Genomic DNA, 19,563 nt, shown 5'->3' on the forward strand with positions numbered 1-19,563 from the left:
CAAAATCAGGCTTCATTAGATAAGTTTAACATTGATTTTTTTTCAGCTCTAAATGATTATCCAATTTTTATTTGTATTATACAACCACCTGTCTGAATCTTACATATGTAAATATATAATGTTTTGTTTATTTTAAAGGAAAATCAAAAAATAATCCCACTTACCATTACAAGAGTTTACAAAAGTCTAGAAAAATATCAAGTACCAGAAACCATCACAAAGACAAAAGACAATCCAAAAATTATACAGTATCTAAAATTATTACTATAATAAAACACAAACTCGAAAATCGTAAGATTCCATTTAGAAACCAGTAAAAGGATAGTGCGCACATATCGCAAAATTCGTTAGAAACATTTAGAAACCAGTAAAAGGATAGTGCGCACATATCGCAAAATTCGTTAGAAACATATAGAAACCATTGCATGGATATATAGAAGTTCTATAATAATCTAGACTGTTATGCAGGACTATAGATAAAATATTACGATCATAATAGACGACAATATACAGAATCATCCACCAGAAACTATTTCAATAAAACAGAATCCTGACAACGTTAAAGACCATGCCTCACAGAAAAACAGAATCTTTAAATTTCTACAAATATTTGTGTCAAAATATTGGATCAGAGGCAATAGTAAAAGCTAGACGATTGGAATTGATAAGTAGTGACTTTGCAAGTTCTAACAGACTTTTTCCTCGCATTTACAGTGGAAGTCGAGGAGAGGGACTGGATCTTAAAGGTAGTGATATTGATGTAATGATAATTTGTCCTAACTATGTAGTATACGAATCAGATAAATATGTTGTCCATAATTGGTTGCCAGTGTTAGTAATGGATACTGAGGACTCACCACCGTGTTTTACACAACTAGAATTAAATACCAATGTTAATAACTTACCAAACTTCTTAAAACAACAGCTACACCAACATAGAGGAAAACTCTTACTTTCAAGTAAGCTTTACAAATCACGATTGTTAGAACAAATTATTAATTTTTGTCCAGGATTGAAACTAAATATGCATGGTCCATGTTTGTCTGATATTAATGATAAGATGGATTATGCAATCTGCCTTAAATGTGACCAGTGGGTATCTCAAGCCCAACCATGGATATCAAGAACCCGCTCGGTATGGCCTTCACCTGAACTTATTTCCAAAATAACGTTATGTGGTACTTTATTTGTCCCAATAGGCAACAAGGGATCCGTAAATGAGAATCTTCAGTGGCGAATATCTTTTTCTGTTGCAGAGAAGATATTAATATACTCGTTCAGTCATACCCAGTTACTTTGCTATGCTTTGTTAAAGATATTATTGAAAGAAATAGTAAATGAAAAGGAGGAATTAAAAGGTTTATTGTGTTCATACTTTCTGAAGACTCTTATGTTTTGGATATCAGAAGAAAATGAAACATCAGTCTGGAGACCAGACAATATCATTCCCTGTTTTATGACCTGTTTAAAAAGGTTACTATACTGTATAGAATATTCAACGCTGTTACATTATTTCATTCCTGATAATAACTTGTTCTATTTAAGATTTAACAATAAACAAAGGAATACATTAATTGACTTCCTAAAACAATCATACCAAAAAGGAATTCAGGTTTTCTCCTCATCTCAGACTTTATATGATTACAAAAGAATTCCAAGTGAAACTACAAGATCAGTGTGTGCAAAAACTATGCATACAGTTATAGGAAGCATGACAGATGACGTATATATATTTTTTGATACAAACATTTTCGGATTGTTCACTTTGCTAAATCATTGCAAAAGTGAATTATCCAGATGTATCTTTAAACAGTCATTAACAAGGTCATATCAACAAAAGCCTTGTGAACTACCACATTTAAATAACCCAAACAACAAACAGCAATACAAATTATACAGACATGATCTCAGTCAGTTGTTGGTTGGAGTACAGTCATATGCAGTATCAGGATGGCTGATATTGGCTTCTTTCTTCTATGATCACAAAAATTATTTAACATCAATAGATATAATCAATTACATTTTGTCAAAATGTGCAGATGAATCGTGTTTGTCAAATATTTCACTGAAACAGACAGATACACTGACGCTGATATCACTAATACCATTTCCATATGTAGTATTTAACATATTCAGACTTAATTCATTCATCCCTACGGAACTAAAGTCTCCTATTTTTTTGGATTCATTGATATCTATAAGTTCCATACCATTTGCACATTTCCTCCGTTTTCTGTGTTTTTACCATTTACATGACTTTAGAACAAGTCGATATTGTATAAGCAAGTTATCAGAAACAGTAATTGAATACAGTTCAAGAGAACAAAAATCGATTGCAATTATATATGATTTTATTTTACTGGGAATAGCGTTTCAGATGTTAGGAGAAACAGATTTAGCAAGAAAATATTTTCGTATGGCTGCAAAGTATGATCTGACCGGTGTTACATCTGCTACATTTAGACTGCGTCAATTTTGCTGAGGCATGAATGATGACCAAAACCAATAAGATCTTACTGACATGGTCAAACAAGCTTTTTATGTATTATAGTAAAAATCCTTGCATCAATATCTTTATTATGAAGTTAAAGTCTACCCTGAAATCACACAAGAAAAGTAATGAGAAGCTTAGCACTATGGTTAACAATATTGCTTCTAACTCTGACTACAATATTAGTAATGAATAACTTAAGCTGTTGATTGTTCAAGTTAAATTAAATATTAAATAAAAAAATAACGTTTTTAAGGACAAGCCTTTTAACAGTATTATTTTTCAAGTCGGTTGAATACAAATATAAATGTGTATGATAACATTCTTACTATTGGTAAATATGATTGAGGGACTGAAGTTTTATAAATGTCGAAGAGAATATGTTATGTAGTTTTCCAACACTTCTAAATTTTGGATGTGATGGTGCTAAACAGGTTGACTTCTCATGCTTTCAACTTTCACATATGTTTGTTATATATTTTATTTTGTTAAAACGTGACTGTTTTTTTTTGTTTTAAGGTCAATAAAACAATGAATTTCACAGTATATAATTATACACAAATATATCTAAATCATCATGTACATTGTTGTATAGTTTTAGATTCAATAAATCATTTTAAAGCATTTTGTCTTTTCCTTTAATTACTGAAGAAGTAAATTATGGTATGTGTGTTAAAGTGGAGTTTCTTATAGCATCATTTTGATTTTATCAAATCCCCCCACTTTAGTAGCAATCTAAATCAAATCAAATCAAATATTTTATTGTCATATAAACTTTACAGTTTGTGACCAACTTTATGGTATATGGGATATATATTTCCTCAACTCATTCCGTATTCAAGAGCTTGCAGCTGCTACCCTGATTTCATTAATAGCCACCAGTGTGCAAACAGTTGATGATAAGGGTTATGTCAAAGAACGTCTCGCCTTTTTTTTTAAACTACCATCGAAAAATACCAAGACAATGTTGATAAATATTATGTATCAACTTCACAAATAATACATGACAGAGTATATATTCTAGATAATGAAGGTTTAGCATATTATTCTTGTTAAGTTTTAACCTGTACTTCTGAATCATTTTTGAGAAAATATCCTTTTGGTGTGGCTCGGATTCTATATGTCATGTTCTTTTCTTTTGTGCACATCTGTGAATGATTTTAAAGTGTTAAAAGATTTGAATATAATATTGTATGCTGTATACCATATCTTTTTTGTTCACACGTTGTTGACAACTTTTTTCAATGTGGCTGTCGTACAAGTTAGAATTTCTGCGATCTATATAAACAAGGTTCAATCCATGATTTTCTACTGAAAGAAATGCCTGTACCAAATAAAGGCAACAGTAGTGTATCGCTGTTCAAACCTCGTTAATCTATTAAAAAAACAAAATCAGGGTAACAAACTAAAACTGAGGGAAACGCATTAAATTTAAGAGGAGAAAAACGACACAACATTAAAATGTAACACACACAGAAACGGACTAAGCATTAGACAAAATCCGATGGGAATAACAAATATACCAAGTAAGAAATAAAACAGTTGCTTTCCATTCATGTGAAGTTTTTGAGCTTTTGCTTTTCTCATTTGATACGGAACTTAAAAATGAGAAAGGAAATGGAGAATCAGTCAAAGTGACAACAATCCGAACATAGAACAACAACAGCCGAAGGCCACCAATGGGTCGTCAATGTAGCAAGAAACTATTTGAATTTTTGCTGAATATTGTATTTTTGTTATTCTACTTGACATACTATTCATCGCATTAACACAATGTTTCATGTGTTATTTGTTTCTGCATTTAGTGTGTCTTTCAGTGTCCTTCTAAATCAGGGCGTCATTTGGCCCAACAATTTTCTGCTGAAAGGTTTTGTGCTGAATGATTATAAAAGGTAGCTCGTGTTTCGTATGTATCCCAAATAAATAAAGTAGGTAGCTAACTATATAGGTTACTGAAGGCAGGTCAGTTGATTGGGTTTTCTTTCATCACAAGCTATAAAAATGTGATATTACTACTGTACTAGTATTTTATTATCATTTTATTGAAAGTCATGTAAAAACTTGCAATGTTCAACAATACAGGATGCCTATGAGCTTGAACAAGGAAGTAAACATACATCCCAACATTTGTATCTTTAATATCTGTGCGAGGAGCTACAACGTCTTAAATATAGTATATGTATACATTAAACCTTACTTTAATTTCTATATGCGGAGCGATTAAGCGGGATTAAGCATGTGGTTTGAAATTTCAACCCTCCCCCTGTACCTCGTGGGTCTAGATATAAATGATACATGTATGTGTGTTTCATACCTTACCTTTAAGTTATATGTTAGAAACTGAAAGGTCTAACATAAAAAAAGGGACGAAAGATACCAAAGGGAAAGTAAAACTCATAAATCTAAAACAAACTGACAACGTCATGGCTAAAAATGAAAAAAAAAACAATAGTACACATGACACAACATGGAAAACGACAGAATAAACATTACGAATCCCACAAAAAACTAGGGGTGATCTCAGGTGCTCCGGAAGGGTAAGCAGATCCTGCTCTACATATGGCACCCGTCGTGTTGCTTATGTGATAACAAATGCTGTAAATAGTCTTTATTTGGTAAGTCACATTCATGAAAGGGAAGGGGATTGTAGTTACGACGTGAGGATCATATCCGATATCATTTGTGAAACGGTTATTTCATCACGGTCAACCAGCTCGTGATGGTGTCCGTAAAAATTACGAAGGGATGATTTCAACTTCACCATTTGGAACTCTTGGTTTAATAGCTTCCTTCTGAGCAGCATTCCTCTACAAAGGAAATATTCATTTGGACATGTACATTTTACAGTCATTTCATACACCAAATATAGTTGACCTATTGTCTATAGTATCTGAGTTTTGAACATGAAAACTCAACCTTGTTTACTCAACCATGTAAGGAAGTAGACGTCGAGTGAAAATCGACTGGCAGGCATGAGAACCGTCCAAGGTGCACACATACCAAAGGAGTATCGGTCCGGTAAGGGCCGATTTTGGCCTCAGATATCAGATTCATTTGACGAAAGATTTTGGATACTGTTTAAACATTTAAGTATCTATTTCATTGGATTCAATTAGTTTATTTGAAAGATTTTAACTTAGTAAGTCATTAAAACCGATCCAGTTCAAGCTTAAATATGAAAATCTATCAAATATGTCAAAACATGTCACTGTTCAGATGTTTTTTGTCAAAAATGAAAGTGGCCGCATCCGTTTTCATCCGCAACCTTTATATATGTTATATAAAGTTATTAAATACAACTTACATTTCAATATTAAGAATAAACACAAATGCATTTTATTTTATTTTAGACGGAAACCATCCCACCAACGAAATACATAAACAAATATTAAATTATCCGATATAATTCCAAAAAAACTTTTTTTTTAAATAATGAAAAAAATCAAAAAAACTTAATATAAAGCATTTATTTGTAAGGTTTGCATACATATATCTATTACATCCAACAAAATAAGCAATAACAATATTATGATATAAACATTAACAAATGCTCCTTGCATTTTTCAACTTATTTGGATTCGAGCGTCACTGATGAGTCTTTTGTAGACGAAACGCGCGTCTGGCGTATATACTAAATTTAGTCCTGGTATCTATGATGAGTTTAATAATACACAACAGAGACTTTAGGTTTACAAAAATAAATCATTATAACAACAACTTAATAATTTTTTAAGACAACTAGATTTTCAAAGCCAGGTTTTAGTACATTTTGTTGATAATATCTATGATATCTTTAAACATATTTATAATTATTTACATTTTTTGTACTATATACATTATTCTTTATCAAAAATATCAATTAAGAATACTATTATCATTCTTCTATCATGAACAACATGCACACCAGATTGAATGTTTTCAAAGTAGCATACTGATTCTGAGGATTGAAAAATAAACTATCATAGATATCATGACAACATTTTGTATACACGCCCGACGTGCGTTCCGTCTACATAAGACTTATCAGTGACGCTCCAATAAAAAAAAAGTTAAAAAGTCCAAAAAAGTCCAAAGTTAAAGAGCATTGACTCTCAAATTTCCTAAAAATTTTGTCAAATACAGCCAAGGTAATCTATTCCTGAGGTGGAAAGGCCTTAGAATTTCAAAATTTCAAAAAGTTAATTTATAAATATTATCATATCAATGATAATTCATGTTTGCACAAGTGCCTACTACTGGGCTGGTGATAAAGATAGTTAGATAACAAATGTCTAATGCATAATATATCATTCATTGGTGGGCAATTGGGTAAAGTATAGGTGATAAAGCTCTATCATAGAAATTATAAAAAAAATATGTTTTCTACCAAATTATTGAAAAATATCATTAACATGTTTTTTGTAAAATTTCCCATCTGATTGGTGAATAGATATTTCTTGATTAAGTGTAAAAAAAATGAAACCATAAAACATTTAGAAAATGATCGTTCCTAGTATGTCTTCGAATAACACCGAAAATACACAATAACTACTGTACTACTTTCCCCTTTAGTAAAGACTTTTGCACATAAGTGATTCATTACCAGCATTTGTTTAGTAAAAGCTTATAAAGGCATTGTTCAAAATTAAATACTTGGTAATATGACATTGAGTTAAACTTCCGTTTTACGAAGGATACAAGCTACTCTTTCAATTGATTTTTATTGTCAGATACTTGGAACCCTATAGTTATATTAACACAGTGTACTGCCAATAACATATTGAGGCATTTACCATAAAATTTAGAATGGAAGTGGGGAATGTGTCAAAAAGACAACAAACCGACCAAAGAAAAAAACAACAGAAGAAGGTCTTCTTTTAGTTTTTAAATATAGTTTAGAAAAATCATATCTAAAAATCTAAAAAAATTCTTGTAATTTTTCATAGTATTTTGAAATAATTAAAGGGCATGTGTCTATGTAAACAATATGGAGATGATCATTTCTCACCCAAGAAAAAGTAAAAATTATTTTCTGTGTTTTCTAATCAATAAGATGTCCTTCTAATAAGTCAATAATGATTAAATTACTTGCTAGTACTAAGCAGGCAATAAAACATGATAATGCTTTCAAAAGTTCATAAAGTAGATTTAACAAATTTAACAACGGTTACATATGTAAAGAATGCTTTATATGTCAATCAAAAGTATTTAATCAATTGTATAATCCTTAATAATAATCCTTGTACTTTTGATAACTATTTAAATCACTGGGTGGATACCATTGCTGGTGGAATTTTCGCACCCGCTCGTATCACCACCCCAGTAGTCAACATCTCGGTGTTGACATGAATATCAATAATGTGGTCATTTTAAGTTTCTTGTTTACAATACTTAGAATTTTTCGAAAACTAATGATTTTCATCTCCAGGTATAGATTACATAAGCCATTTTGGGCACACCTTTTTGTATTATGGATCCTCAATGCTCTTCAAGTTCGTTCTTGCTGTTTGGCTTATTAAATATTTTGATATGAGTGTCACTGATGAGTCTTATGTAGACGAAACGCGCGTCTGGCGTACTCAATTATAATCCAAGTACTTTTGATAACTGAATAACAAACTTGTAAAAGCAATAACATGTTGTAAGGGCAATTAATCTATATATATACATTTAATTACATCAATTCAAGTTTGATACACATTGCACACTCTCTTTTGTAATAGTTTATCTTTGATAAGACTGATATTCTAGTATTCATGTCTACCAAGGAGCGCCAAAATATACAAAATCTATAGATACATTCTAATTAAAATGGATAATGAAAATAAATGTAAAGAATAGAGTTTAATAGGAGCATATTATTCATCTCTTAATATATAACAGTATTCAACAATCCTTAATGTAATTTTTATTTGACTTTTTAATGAATGAAATAATAAACATGATAAAGGCTGGACACTAAAGTGGACACATATTGCCTGTCGTTTTATGACTAACAGAAGAATATATCGGTCATTTTAATTAGGTGAAACAATCCAATTAAAAAATCTTTTACTTACATTTCAAAAATAATTGTATAAGGCATCTAGCGGATAAGTGTCATTGATATATTGATAGAATAACTCCAAAATAAAACAGTGTTGGACAATTATCTTCCCGCCTTATCAAACCTTTTCTATTGTCTGTTGACCTGCACTAAACAAAACATACATTGCAATATACAAAATGTCAAGGACAATACAAACAAACATATCAAATAAATTTGAGTGCCTCTGATCCTCACACCCATTAGTTTGAGAACAACTGTATAGTATCTGTAGCACAATGGTTTTAGAAACATTTCAAGTTTGTTAAGAGGGTACATATATACAAATATAATAGAATAACTGAACTATAATTTATGGCTGAGTTTTTTTTACATATTCAAGCTATTATAGAAAATATTTTGTTTTTCATAATAATACAATTTCTTATTTTTGGTTTGTTCATTTTCAATGAGATCAAAATATACCTTACATATTTACAGGGTTTATCACCTTCATACAATGCAGATGCAATATAAAAACTATATACAGACTGGTCTTTGAAATAAGGAGGTATTTTCGAATGAACTAATTTATGATGAAGGATATTGCCTAGGTTGACGCCATCGAGACCCTGGTTGGCAAAGGAAAGATTTAGAAAAGATCTTTTCTCTTTTTCATCTTTTCCAATGCGAACTGGCTTGAAAAGTCTGTGACTAGCAATATCCGAAATTATAGCTTGTAGTTTGTATTGGTTTGAATGAGGGTTTGTAACAGTGGATTCCAAACATAAATTGAACAGAGAATGAAGTTTTGAAAGGGGTAATGAATAAAGTTTCGTGCGAATGTGATGAATACCTAACGGTTTTTGTATGCATGGCAGCAAGTCATTAATAGAGACATCATGCAGAGAGGGTGATGTATAATGACGATGGCCAAAACTACGTCTACGTCGAGGAGTCGAGTTGAAAATATTCATCACATTCACAGAGTTACACGAAGGACTAGATAGAATACCTATACCATCAATTTTGTCATTGCAGCCATACGGTGTTGCAGTTCCCAATTGTCTAATCCAGTAGTCTTCTTTTTGTCTACGGAGAGTCGTTGAAAGATTAGGATTGTTCGAGCTATGGTATATTTTTTCAATAATTCGAACTGTCATAGAAACGATGGAATGATCGGGCTGATTGAAATGCTGGTATAGAATGTCGTTAGCATTGAGGTTAATGTCTGATCTATGACCGCACATACGTTTGTTTAGCCTTCCTTTCGTTTCACCGACGTATACCAAGCCGCAAAGGTTGCACTCTAATCCGTAGACGACATTTATCGATTTACAATTCAGATCATCGTAACTTCTGGTAAAATATGACTTCTTGGTCAAATTGCTAGTGAATTCAGCATCTGTAATTAAAATAGCACAAGTTTTGCAGCCTTTGGTCTCACATTTTGAAATGCAACAGTGTTGTACTGTGTCATCAAAAACCAAAATGTCTTTAAGGAGAACTGAACAAGGCTGTATATGTGTAATATTGCTGTTGTCACTAGGACGATGATCTGAATGAGTCGTGTTTGGGTTATTTGTCATGTCTGGAAATGAGGGGACACCTGCCGTATCAGACGACACCGTGTCCATGGTGACGTCTGTTTCGGACCTTTTTATAATGGGCGACGTCCGAGCCAGTTTCCTGTTAGTTCTTCGTAAGTTCATGCAATTGTTGTTTTGCTACTGGGCGGATGATGTCCTCGGGGACAAAATGTCCACCAGCAGAGACATCGACCCAGTGGTAATAAAAGAGGGACGAAAGATACCAAAGGGACAGTCAAACTCGTAAATCTAAAACAAACTGACAACGCCATGGCTAAAAATGAAAAACACAAACAGAAAAACAATAGTACACATGACACAACATAGAAAACTAGGGACATCATCCGCCCAGTAGCAAAACAACAATTGCATGAACTTACGAAGAACTAACAGGAAACTGGTTCGGACGTCGCCCAGTATAAAAAGGTCCGAAACAGACGTCACCATGGACACGGTGTCGTCTGATACGGCAGGTGTCCCCTCATCACCAGACATGACAAATAACCCAAACACGACTCATTCAGATCATCGTCCTAGTGACAACAGCAATATTACACATATACAGCCTTGTTCAGTTCTCCTTAAAGACATTTTGGTTTTTGATGACACAGTTCAACACTGTTGCATTTCAAAATGTGAGACCAAAGGCTGCAAAACTTGTGCTATTTTAATTACAGATGCTGAATTCACTAGCAATTTGACCAAGAAGTCATATTTTACCAGAAGTTACGATGATCTGAATTGTAAATCGATAAATGTCGTCTACGGATTAGAGTGCAACCTTTGCGGCTTGGTATACGTCGGTGAAACGAAAGGAAGGCTAAACAAACGTATGTGCGGTCATAGATCAGACATTAACCTCAATGCTAACGACATTCTATACCAGCATTTCAATCAGCCCGATCATTCCATCGTTTCTATGACAGTTCGAATTATTAAAAAAATATACCATAGCTCGAACAATCCTAATCTTTCAACGACTCTCCGTAGACAAAAAGAAGACTACTGGATTTGACAATTGGGAACTGCAACACCGTATGGCTGCAATGACAAAATTGATGGTATAGGTATTCTATCTAGTCCTTCGTGTAACTCTGTGAATGTGATGAATATTTTCAACTCGACTCCTCGACGTAGACGTAGTTTTGGCCATCGTCATTATACATCACCCTCTCTGCATGATGTCTCTATTAATGACTTGCTGCCATGCATACAAAAACCGTTAGGTATTCATCACATTCGCACGAAACTTTATTCATTACCCCTTTCAAAACTTCATTCTCTGTTCAATTTATGTTTGGAATCCACTGTTACAAACCCTCATTCAAACCAATACAAACTACAAGCTATAATTTCGGATATTGCTAGTCACAGACTTTTCAAGCCAGTTCGCATTGGAAAAGATGAAAAAGAGAAAAGATCTTTTCTAAATCTTTCCTTTGCCAACAAGGGTCTCGATGGCGTCAACCTAGGCAATATCCTTCATCATAAATTAGTTCAATCGAAAATACCTACTTATTTCAAAGACCAGTCTGTATATAGTTTTTATATTGCATCTGCATTGTATGAAGGTGATAAACCCTGTAAATATGTAAGGTATATTTTGATCTCATTGAAAATGAACAAACCAAAAATAAGAAATTGTATTATTATGAAAAACAAAATATTTTCTATAATAGCTTGAATATGTAAAAAAAAACCAGCCATAAATTATAGTTCCGTTGTTCTATTATATTTGTATATATGTACCCTCTTAACAAACTTGAAATGTTTCTAAAACCATTGTGCTACAGATACTATACAGTTGTTCTCAAACTAATGGGTGTGAGGATCAGAGGCACTCAAATTAATTTGATATGTTTGTTTGTATTTTCCTTGACATTTTGTATATTGCAATGTATGTTTTGTTTAGTGCAGGTCAACAGACAATAGAAAAGGTTTGATAAGGCAAGAAGTCAATTGTCCAACACTGTTTTATTTTGGAGTTATTCTATCAATATATCAATGACACTTATCCGCTAGATGCCTTATACAATTATTTTTGAAATGTAAGTAAAAGATTTTTTAATTGGATTGTTTCACCTAATTAAAATGACCGATATATTCTTCTGTTAGTCATAAAACGACAGGCAATATGTGTCCACTTTAGTGTCCAGCCTTTATCATGTTATTATTTCATTCATTAAAAAGTCAAATAAAAATTACATAAAGGATTGTAGAATAATGATATATATTAAGAGATCAAAAATATGCTCCTATTAAAATCTATTCTTTACATTTATTTTCATTAGAATTTATCTTTAGATTTTGTATATTTTGGCGCTCCTTGGTAGACATGAATACTAGAATATCAGTCTTATCAAAGATAAACTATTACAAAAGAGAGTGTGCAATGTGTATCAAACTTGAATTGATGTAATTAAATGTATATATAGATTAATTGCCCTTACAACATGTTATTGATTTTACAAGTTATACTATTCAGTTATCAAAAGTACCTGGATTATAAGTGAGTACCCCAGACGCGCGTTTCATACAAATAAGACTCATCAGTGACACTCATATCAAAATATTTATTAAGCCAAACAGCAAGAACGAACTTAAAGAGCATTGAGGATCCATAATTCAAAAAGTTTTGCCCAAAACGGCTTATGTAATCTATAGCTATACCTGGGATATGAAAATACTTAGTTTTCGAAAAATTCTAAGTATTGTTAACAAGAAATTTATAAAAATGACCACATTATTGATATTCATGTCAACACCGAGATGTTGACTACTGGGGTGGTGATACCAGCGGGGGCGAAAATTCCATCAGCAATGGTATCCACCCAGTGATGTAATTAGTTATCAAAAGTACAAGGATTATAATTTAGGATTACACAATTGATCAAATACTTTTGATTGACATATAAAGCATTCTTTACATATGTAACCATTGTTAAATTTGTTAAATCTACTTTATGAACTTTTGAAAGCATTATCATGTTTTATTGCCTGCTTAGTACTAGCAAGTAATATAATCGTTATTGACTTATTAGGAGGACATCTTATTGATTAGAAAACACAGAAAATAATTTTTACTTTTTCTTTGGTGAGAAATGATTATCTCCATATTGTTTACATAGACACATCCCTTTTATTATTTCAAAATTGGACGGGTTGTTGTCTCTTTGACACATCCCCACTTCCATTCTCAATTTTATGGTAAATGCCTTAATATGTTATTGGCAGTACAATGTGTTAATATAACTACAGGGTTCCAAGTATCTGACAATAACAATCAATTGAAAGAGTAGCTTGTATCCTTCATTAAACGAAAGTTTAACTCAATGTCATATTACCAAGTATTTAATTTTGAACAATGCCTTTATAAGCTTTTACTAAACAAATGCTGGTAATGAATCACTTATGTGCAAAAGTCTTTACTAAAGGGGAAAGTAGTACAGTAGTTATTGTGTATTTTCTGTGTTATTCGACGACATACTAGGAACGATCTTTTTCTAAATGTTTTATGGTTTCATTTTTTGTTACATTTAATCAAGAAATCCCTATTCACCAATCAGATGGTTAATTTAGAAATTTAAAAAAACCATGTTAATGATATTTTTCAATACTTTGGTAGAAAACATATTTTAAAATAATTTCTATGATAGATCTAGAGCTTTATCACCTATACTTTACCCCATTGCCCACCAATGAATGATATATTATGCATTAGACATTTGTTATCTAACTATCTTTATCACCAGCCCAGTAGTAGGCACTTGTGCAAACATGAATTATCATTGATATGATAATATTTATAAATTAACTATTTACAAAATTTAGAAATTTTGAAATTCTAAGGCCTTTCCATCTCAGGAATAGATTACCTTGACTGTATTTGGCAATTTTTTTAGGAAATTTGAGAGTCAATGCTCTTTAACTTTGGACTTTTTTGGACTTTTTAACTTTTTTTTTTATTGGAGCGTCACTGATAAGTAATATGTAGACGAAACGCACGTCGGGCGTGTATACAAAATGTTGTCATGATATCTATGATAGTTTATTTCTTTCCTCAGAATCAGTATGCTACTTTGAAAACATTCAATCTGGTGTGCATGTTGTTCATGATAGAAGAATGATAATAGTATTCTTAATTGATATTTTTGATAAAGAATAATGAATATAGTACAAAAAATGTAAATAATTATAAATATGTTTAAAGATATCATAGATATTATCAACAAAATGTACTAAAACCTGGCTTTGAAAATCTAGTTGTCTTAAAAAATTATTAAGTTGTTGTTATAATGATTTATTTTTGTAAACCTAAAGTCTCTGTTGTGTATAATTAAACTCATCATAGATACCAGGACTAAATTTAGTATATACGCCAGACGCGCGTTTCGTCTACAAAAGACTCATCAGTGACGCTCGAATCCAAATAAGTTAAAAAATGCAAGGAGCATTTGTTCATGTTTATATCATAATATTGTTATTGCTTATTTTGTTGGATGTAATAGATATATGTATGCAAACGTTACAAATAAATGCTTTATATTAAGTATATTTGATTTTTTTCATTATTTAAAAAAAAAGTTTTTTTGGAATTATATCGGATAATTTTAATATTTGTTTATGTATTTCGTTGGTGGGACGGTTTCCGTCTAAAATAAAATAAACATGTTTTGACATATTTTATAGATTTTCATATTTAAGCTTGACCTGGATCGTTTTTAATGACTTACTAAGTTAAAATCTTTCAAATAAACTAATTGAATCCAATGAAATAGATACTTAAATGTTTAAACAGTATCCAAAATCTTTCGTCAGATGAATCTAATATCTGAGGCCAAAATCGGCCCTTATCGGACCTATACTCCTTTGGTATGTGTGCACCTTGGACGGTTCTCATGCCTGCCAGTCGATTTTCACTCGACGTCTACTTCCTTACATGGTTGAGTAAACAAGGTTGAGTTTTCATGTTCAAAACTCAGATACTATAGACAATAGGTCAACTATATTTGGTGTATGAAATGACTGTAAAATGTACATGTCCAAATGAATATTTCCTTTGTAGAGGAATGCTGCTCAGAAGGAAGCTATTAAACCAAGAGTTCCAAATGGTGAAGTTGAAATCATCCCTTCGTAATTTGTACGGACACCATCACGAGTTGGTTGACCGTGATGAAATAACCGTTTCACAAATGATATCGGATATGATCCTCACGTCGTAACTACAATCCCCTTCCCTTTCATGAATGTGACTTACCAAATAAAGACTATTTACAACATTTGTTATCACATAAGCAACACGACGGGTGCCACATGTAGAGCAGGATCTGCTTACCCTTCCGGAGCACCTGAGATCACCCCTAGTTTTTTGTGGGATTCGTAATGTTTATTCTTTCGTTTTCTATGTTATGTCATGTGTACTATTGTTTGTCTGTTTTTTTTTCATTTTTAGCCATGACGTTGTCAGTTTGTTTTAGATTTATGAGTTTTACTTTCCCTTTGGTATCTTTCGTCCCTCTTTTTTTTATGTTAGACCTTTCAGCTCCTAACATATAACTTAAAGGTAAGGTACGAAACACACATACATGTATCATTTATATCTAAACCCACGAGGTATAGGGGGAGGGTTGAAATTTAAAACCACATGCTTAATCCCGCTTAATCGCTCCGCATATATAAATTAAAGTAAGGTTTAATATATACATATACTATATTTAAGACGTTGTAGCTCCTCGCACAGATATTGAAGATACAAATGTTGGGATGTATGTTTACTTCCTTGTTCAAGCTCATAGGCATCCTGTGTTGTTGAACATTGCAAGTTTTTACATGACATTCAATAAAATTATAATAAAACTAGAACACACCCGCGAAATCGCGGGCACTCAGAGCGTAGTTTAAAGTATGTAAAGTGTTGTTGGAAGAATTTTGTAAAATATAAATGACTGGAAAATTTCAGCAAAAATATCATAAGTCATAGGTTATTGGAGGGGGATAGGAGGGGTCCTGATCCCGAAATCCCGCCTTCCCGGGCTTTAAAACATGCAATCCCGAAAACCCGGGCTTAAAAAACGAAATCCCGAGGTCCCGAAATTCAAAAAAGGAATTCCCGGATCCCGAAAGGGTCAATCCCGGAATCCCGAGTTTAAAAACACCCGATCCCGGAGTTCCGATAAAGGTCATATCCCTCCTCTTATTGGGGACAGAAAAATGCTTTTTTTTTTTATCCCTCTTCCTTTATTTCCAATATTCCCATTTTTTGGTTTTCTATCAATTTGAATATGAACATACATTTAGTATGTTATGAACATTCAAGTAAGGAGCCTGTAATTCAGTGGTTGTTGTTTGTTTATGTGTTACATTTTTGTTTCTCGTTCATTTTTTAAGGCCTCTAGTTTTTTGGTTTGAATTGTTTTACATTGTCAGTTCGGGACCTTTTAAAGCTGAGTATGCGGTATGGGCTTTGCTCGTTGTTGAAGGTCGTACGGTAACCTATAGTTGTTAATATCTGTGTCATATATTGGTCTCTTGTGGAGAGTTGTCTCAACATGGCAATCATACCACATCTTCTTTTTTTTGTAATCAATAAATTTTGTAAAAGATTTAATGACTGGAGAATTTCAGAAAAGGTATCAAAAGTTCACATGTATATTTTTAGCGCTTATCTGTATATTATGAACATTCATTACTATATAAATATAGTGTATTTACTTTCAATTCTAAGTTTACTAATCGATCCATAGTGGTCATTGATATAGTATACAGACCCTCTCTATTTAATAAACTACGTGACTGCCGTGGATAGTAAACTTGAAAATGAAAGCAGATACAATTCTGAAAATACACTTTGTATATGTATGTCATGTATGTTCAAAATATACAGAAAAACGTAAACCGGAAGTCTAATCTGACTTAAAATTTCGTCCAATGACGGAACAATATCCGGATGCCTTTTTTCTTGTTTTTCTCCAAAAATAACTCAATCTGAATAATCATATGAATGGATGACAAATGGCAATATGCACTGTACCTATAGGACACATAACCGTGTTGATTAATTTATTGTGGAAAGAAGAGAAGCGACACCCAAAATGAGGTCTTCTCGTTTAATAGTATAGATACTAGTACAGTAGTAATATCACATTTTTATAGCTTGTGATGAAAGAAAACCCAATCAACTGACCTGCCTTCAGTAACCTATATAGTTAGCTACCTAATATATTTATTTGGGATACATACGAAACACGAGCTACCTTTTATTATCATTCAGCACAAAACCTTTCAGCAGAAAATTGTTAGGCAAAATGACGCCCTGATTTAGAAGGACACTGAAAGACACACTAAATGCAGAAACAAAGAACACATGAAACATTGTGTTAATGCTATGAATATTATGTTAAGTAGAATAATAAAAATATCAATATTCAGCGAAAATTCAAATAGTTTCTTGCTACATTGAAGACCCATTGGTGGCCTTCGGCTGTTGTTTGCTCTATGGTCGGGTTGTTGTAGCTTTGACATATTCCCTATTTCCTTTCTCAATTCTAAGTTCCGTATCAAATGAGAAAAGCAAAAGCTCAAAAACTTTACATGAATGGAAAGCAACTGTTTTATTCCTTACTTGGCATATTTGTTATTCCCATCGGATTATGTCTAATGCTTAGTCCTTTTCTGTGTTGTTACATTTTAATGTTGTGTCGTTTTTCTCCTCTTACATTTAATGCGTTTCCCTCAGTTTTAGTTTGTTACCCCGAGTTTGTTTTTTTAAAAGATTAAAGAGTTTTAAACAGCGGTATACATGTACTATTGTTGCCTTTATTTGGTACAGGCATTTCTTTCAGTAGAAAATCATGGATTGAACCTTGTTTTTATAGATCGCAGAAATTCTAACTTGTATGACAGCCACATGGAAAAAAATTGTCAACTACGTGTGAACAAAACAGATATGGTAGACAGCATTCAACATTATGTTCAAATCTTTTAACACTTTAAAATCATTCACAGATGTGCACAAAGAAAAATAAAATGACATTTAAATCCGAGCCACACCAAAAGGATATTTTCTCAAAAATGATTCAGCAGTACAGGTTAAAACTTCACAAAGACAAAAAAAAACACTTTAACAAGAATAATTTGCTAAACCTTAGTTATCTAGAATATATACTCTGTCATGTATTATTTGTGAAGTTGATACATAATATATATCATCATTGTCTTGGTATCTTCTGATGAACATTTTTAGCAAAAGGGCGAAACATTTTTTGACATTACTCCTGTTCATCAACGTTTTGCTCACTGATGGTTTACAGTGAAGTCTGGGTAGCAGCTGCAATCTCTTGAATACGGAATGAGTTGAGGAAATTTATATTCCATATACCTTAAAGTTGATATATTGCTACTAAAGTGAGTGAATCTGATAAAATCAAAATGATGCTATAAAAAACTCCACTTTAACACACATACAATAACTTACTTCTTCAATAATTAAAGGAAAAGACAAAATGCTGTAAAATGAAATGATTTATTGAATCTAAAACTTTACAGCAATGTACATGATGATTTAGATATATTTGTGTTTAATTATATACTGTTCATTGTTTTATTGACCTTAAAACTAAAAAAACAGTCACTTTTTAACCAAATAAAATATATAACAAACATATGTGAAAGTTGAAAGCATAAGAAGTCAACATGTTTAGCCCCATCACATCCAAAATTTAGAAGTATTGAATATCTACAAAACATATTCTCTTCGACCTTTTATAAAACTTCAGTCCGTCAATTATATTTATCAATAGTAAGAATTTTATCATACACATTCGTATTTGTATTCAAACGTCTTGAAAAAAAATACTGTAAAAAGGCTTGTACTCAAAAACGTTATTTTTTTATTTTATATTTAGTTTAACTTGAACAATCAACAACTTAAGTTATTCATTACTAATATTGTAATCAGAGTTAGAACATATTGTTAACCATAGTGCCAAGCTTTTCATTACTTTTCTTGTGTGACTCTATGGAAAATTTTAATTTAAGTTTAATGAATGGCTCTTATTTATTTGAATTTATTGAACCATAAAACTAATTTTTGACTCCTCACATTGAATAATCCGCGAAGCGGATTATGTAAAATGTGAAGAGTCAAAAATTAGTTTTATGGTTAAAAAAAATCAAAATAAATTATTGCCATTCATTATAAATAAATTTCTATCAAAAAGAAGGCTCAAGGACCATTTTATATTATTTATATTAACAATAACAACGTACACACATGTTGGCGTATGAATACACAACATCAGAGTGGGCATGTCGCCATCAACATTGAAAATAAAACTAATAATTTTAACCAATCAGAAGACAGTAAAAGCACCAAATTTATTTATTTAAAGATATTAATAAAAGGCTTTTAACTATAACATATAAAAAGCTTGTTTGACCATGTCAGTAAGATCTTATTGAATTTGGTCATCATTCATGCC

The 19,563-nt window shown here is 32.0% G+C and overlaps 1 protein-coding gene across 1 annotated transcript; it reads left to right on the plus strand.

Moving 5' to 3' along the window:
- Positions 1–568: 568 nt before the first annotated feature.
- On the plus strand, positions 569–4,374 carry LOC134727320 (cyclic GMP-AMP synthase-like). The gene is made up of 2 exons (XM_063591697.1): positions 569–1,723; positions 4,297–4,374. Exons 1-2 carry the CDS (start codon positions 569–571, stop codon positions 4,372–4,374), a joined length of 1,233 nt encoding a protein of 410 aa, XP_063447767.1.
- The last annotated feature ends 15,189 nt before the right edge of the window (positions 4,375–19,563 follow it).

Source organism: Mytilus trossulus, chromosome 8 (genome assembly GCF_036588685.1).
Source record: "Mytilus trossulus isolate FHL-02 chromosome 8, PNRI_Mtr1.1.1.hap1, whole genome shotgun sequence".
In the NCBI taxonomy this organism is placed as follows: Eukaryota; Metazoa; Mollusca; class Bivalvia; order Mytilida; family Mytilidae; genus Mytilus; species Mytilus trossulus.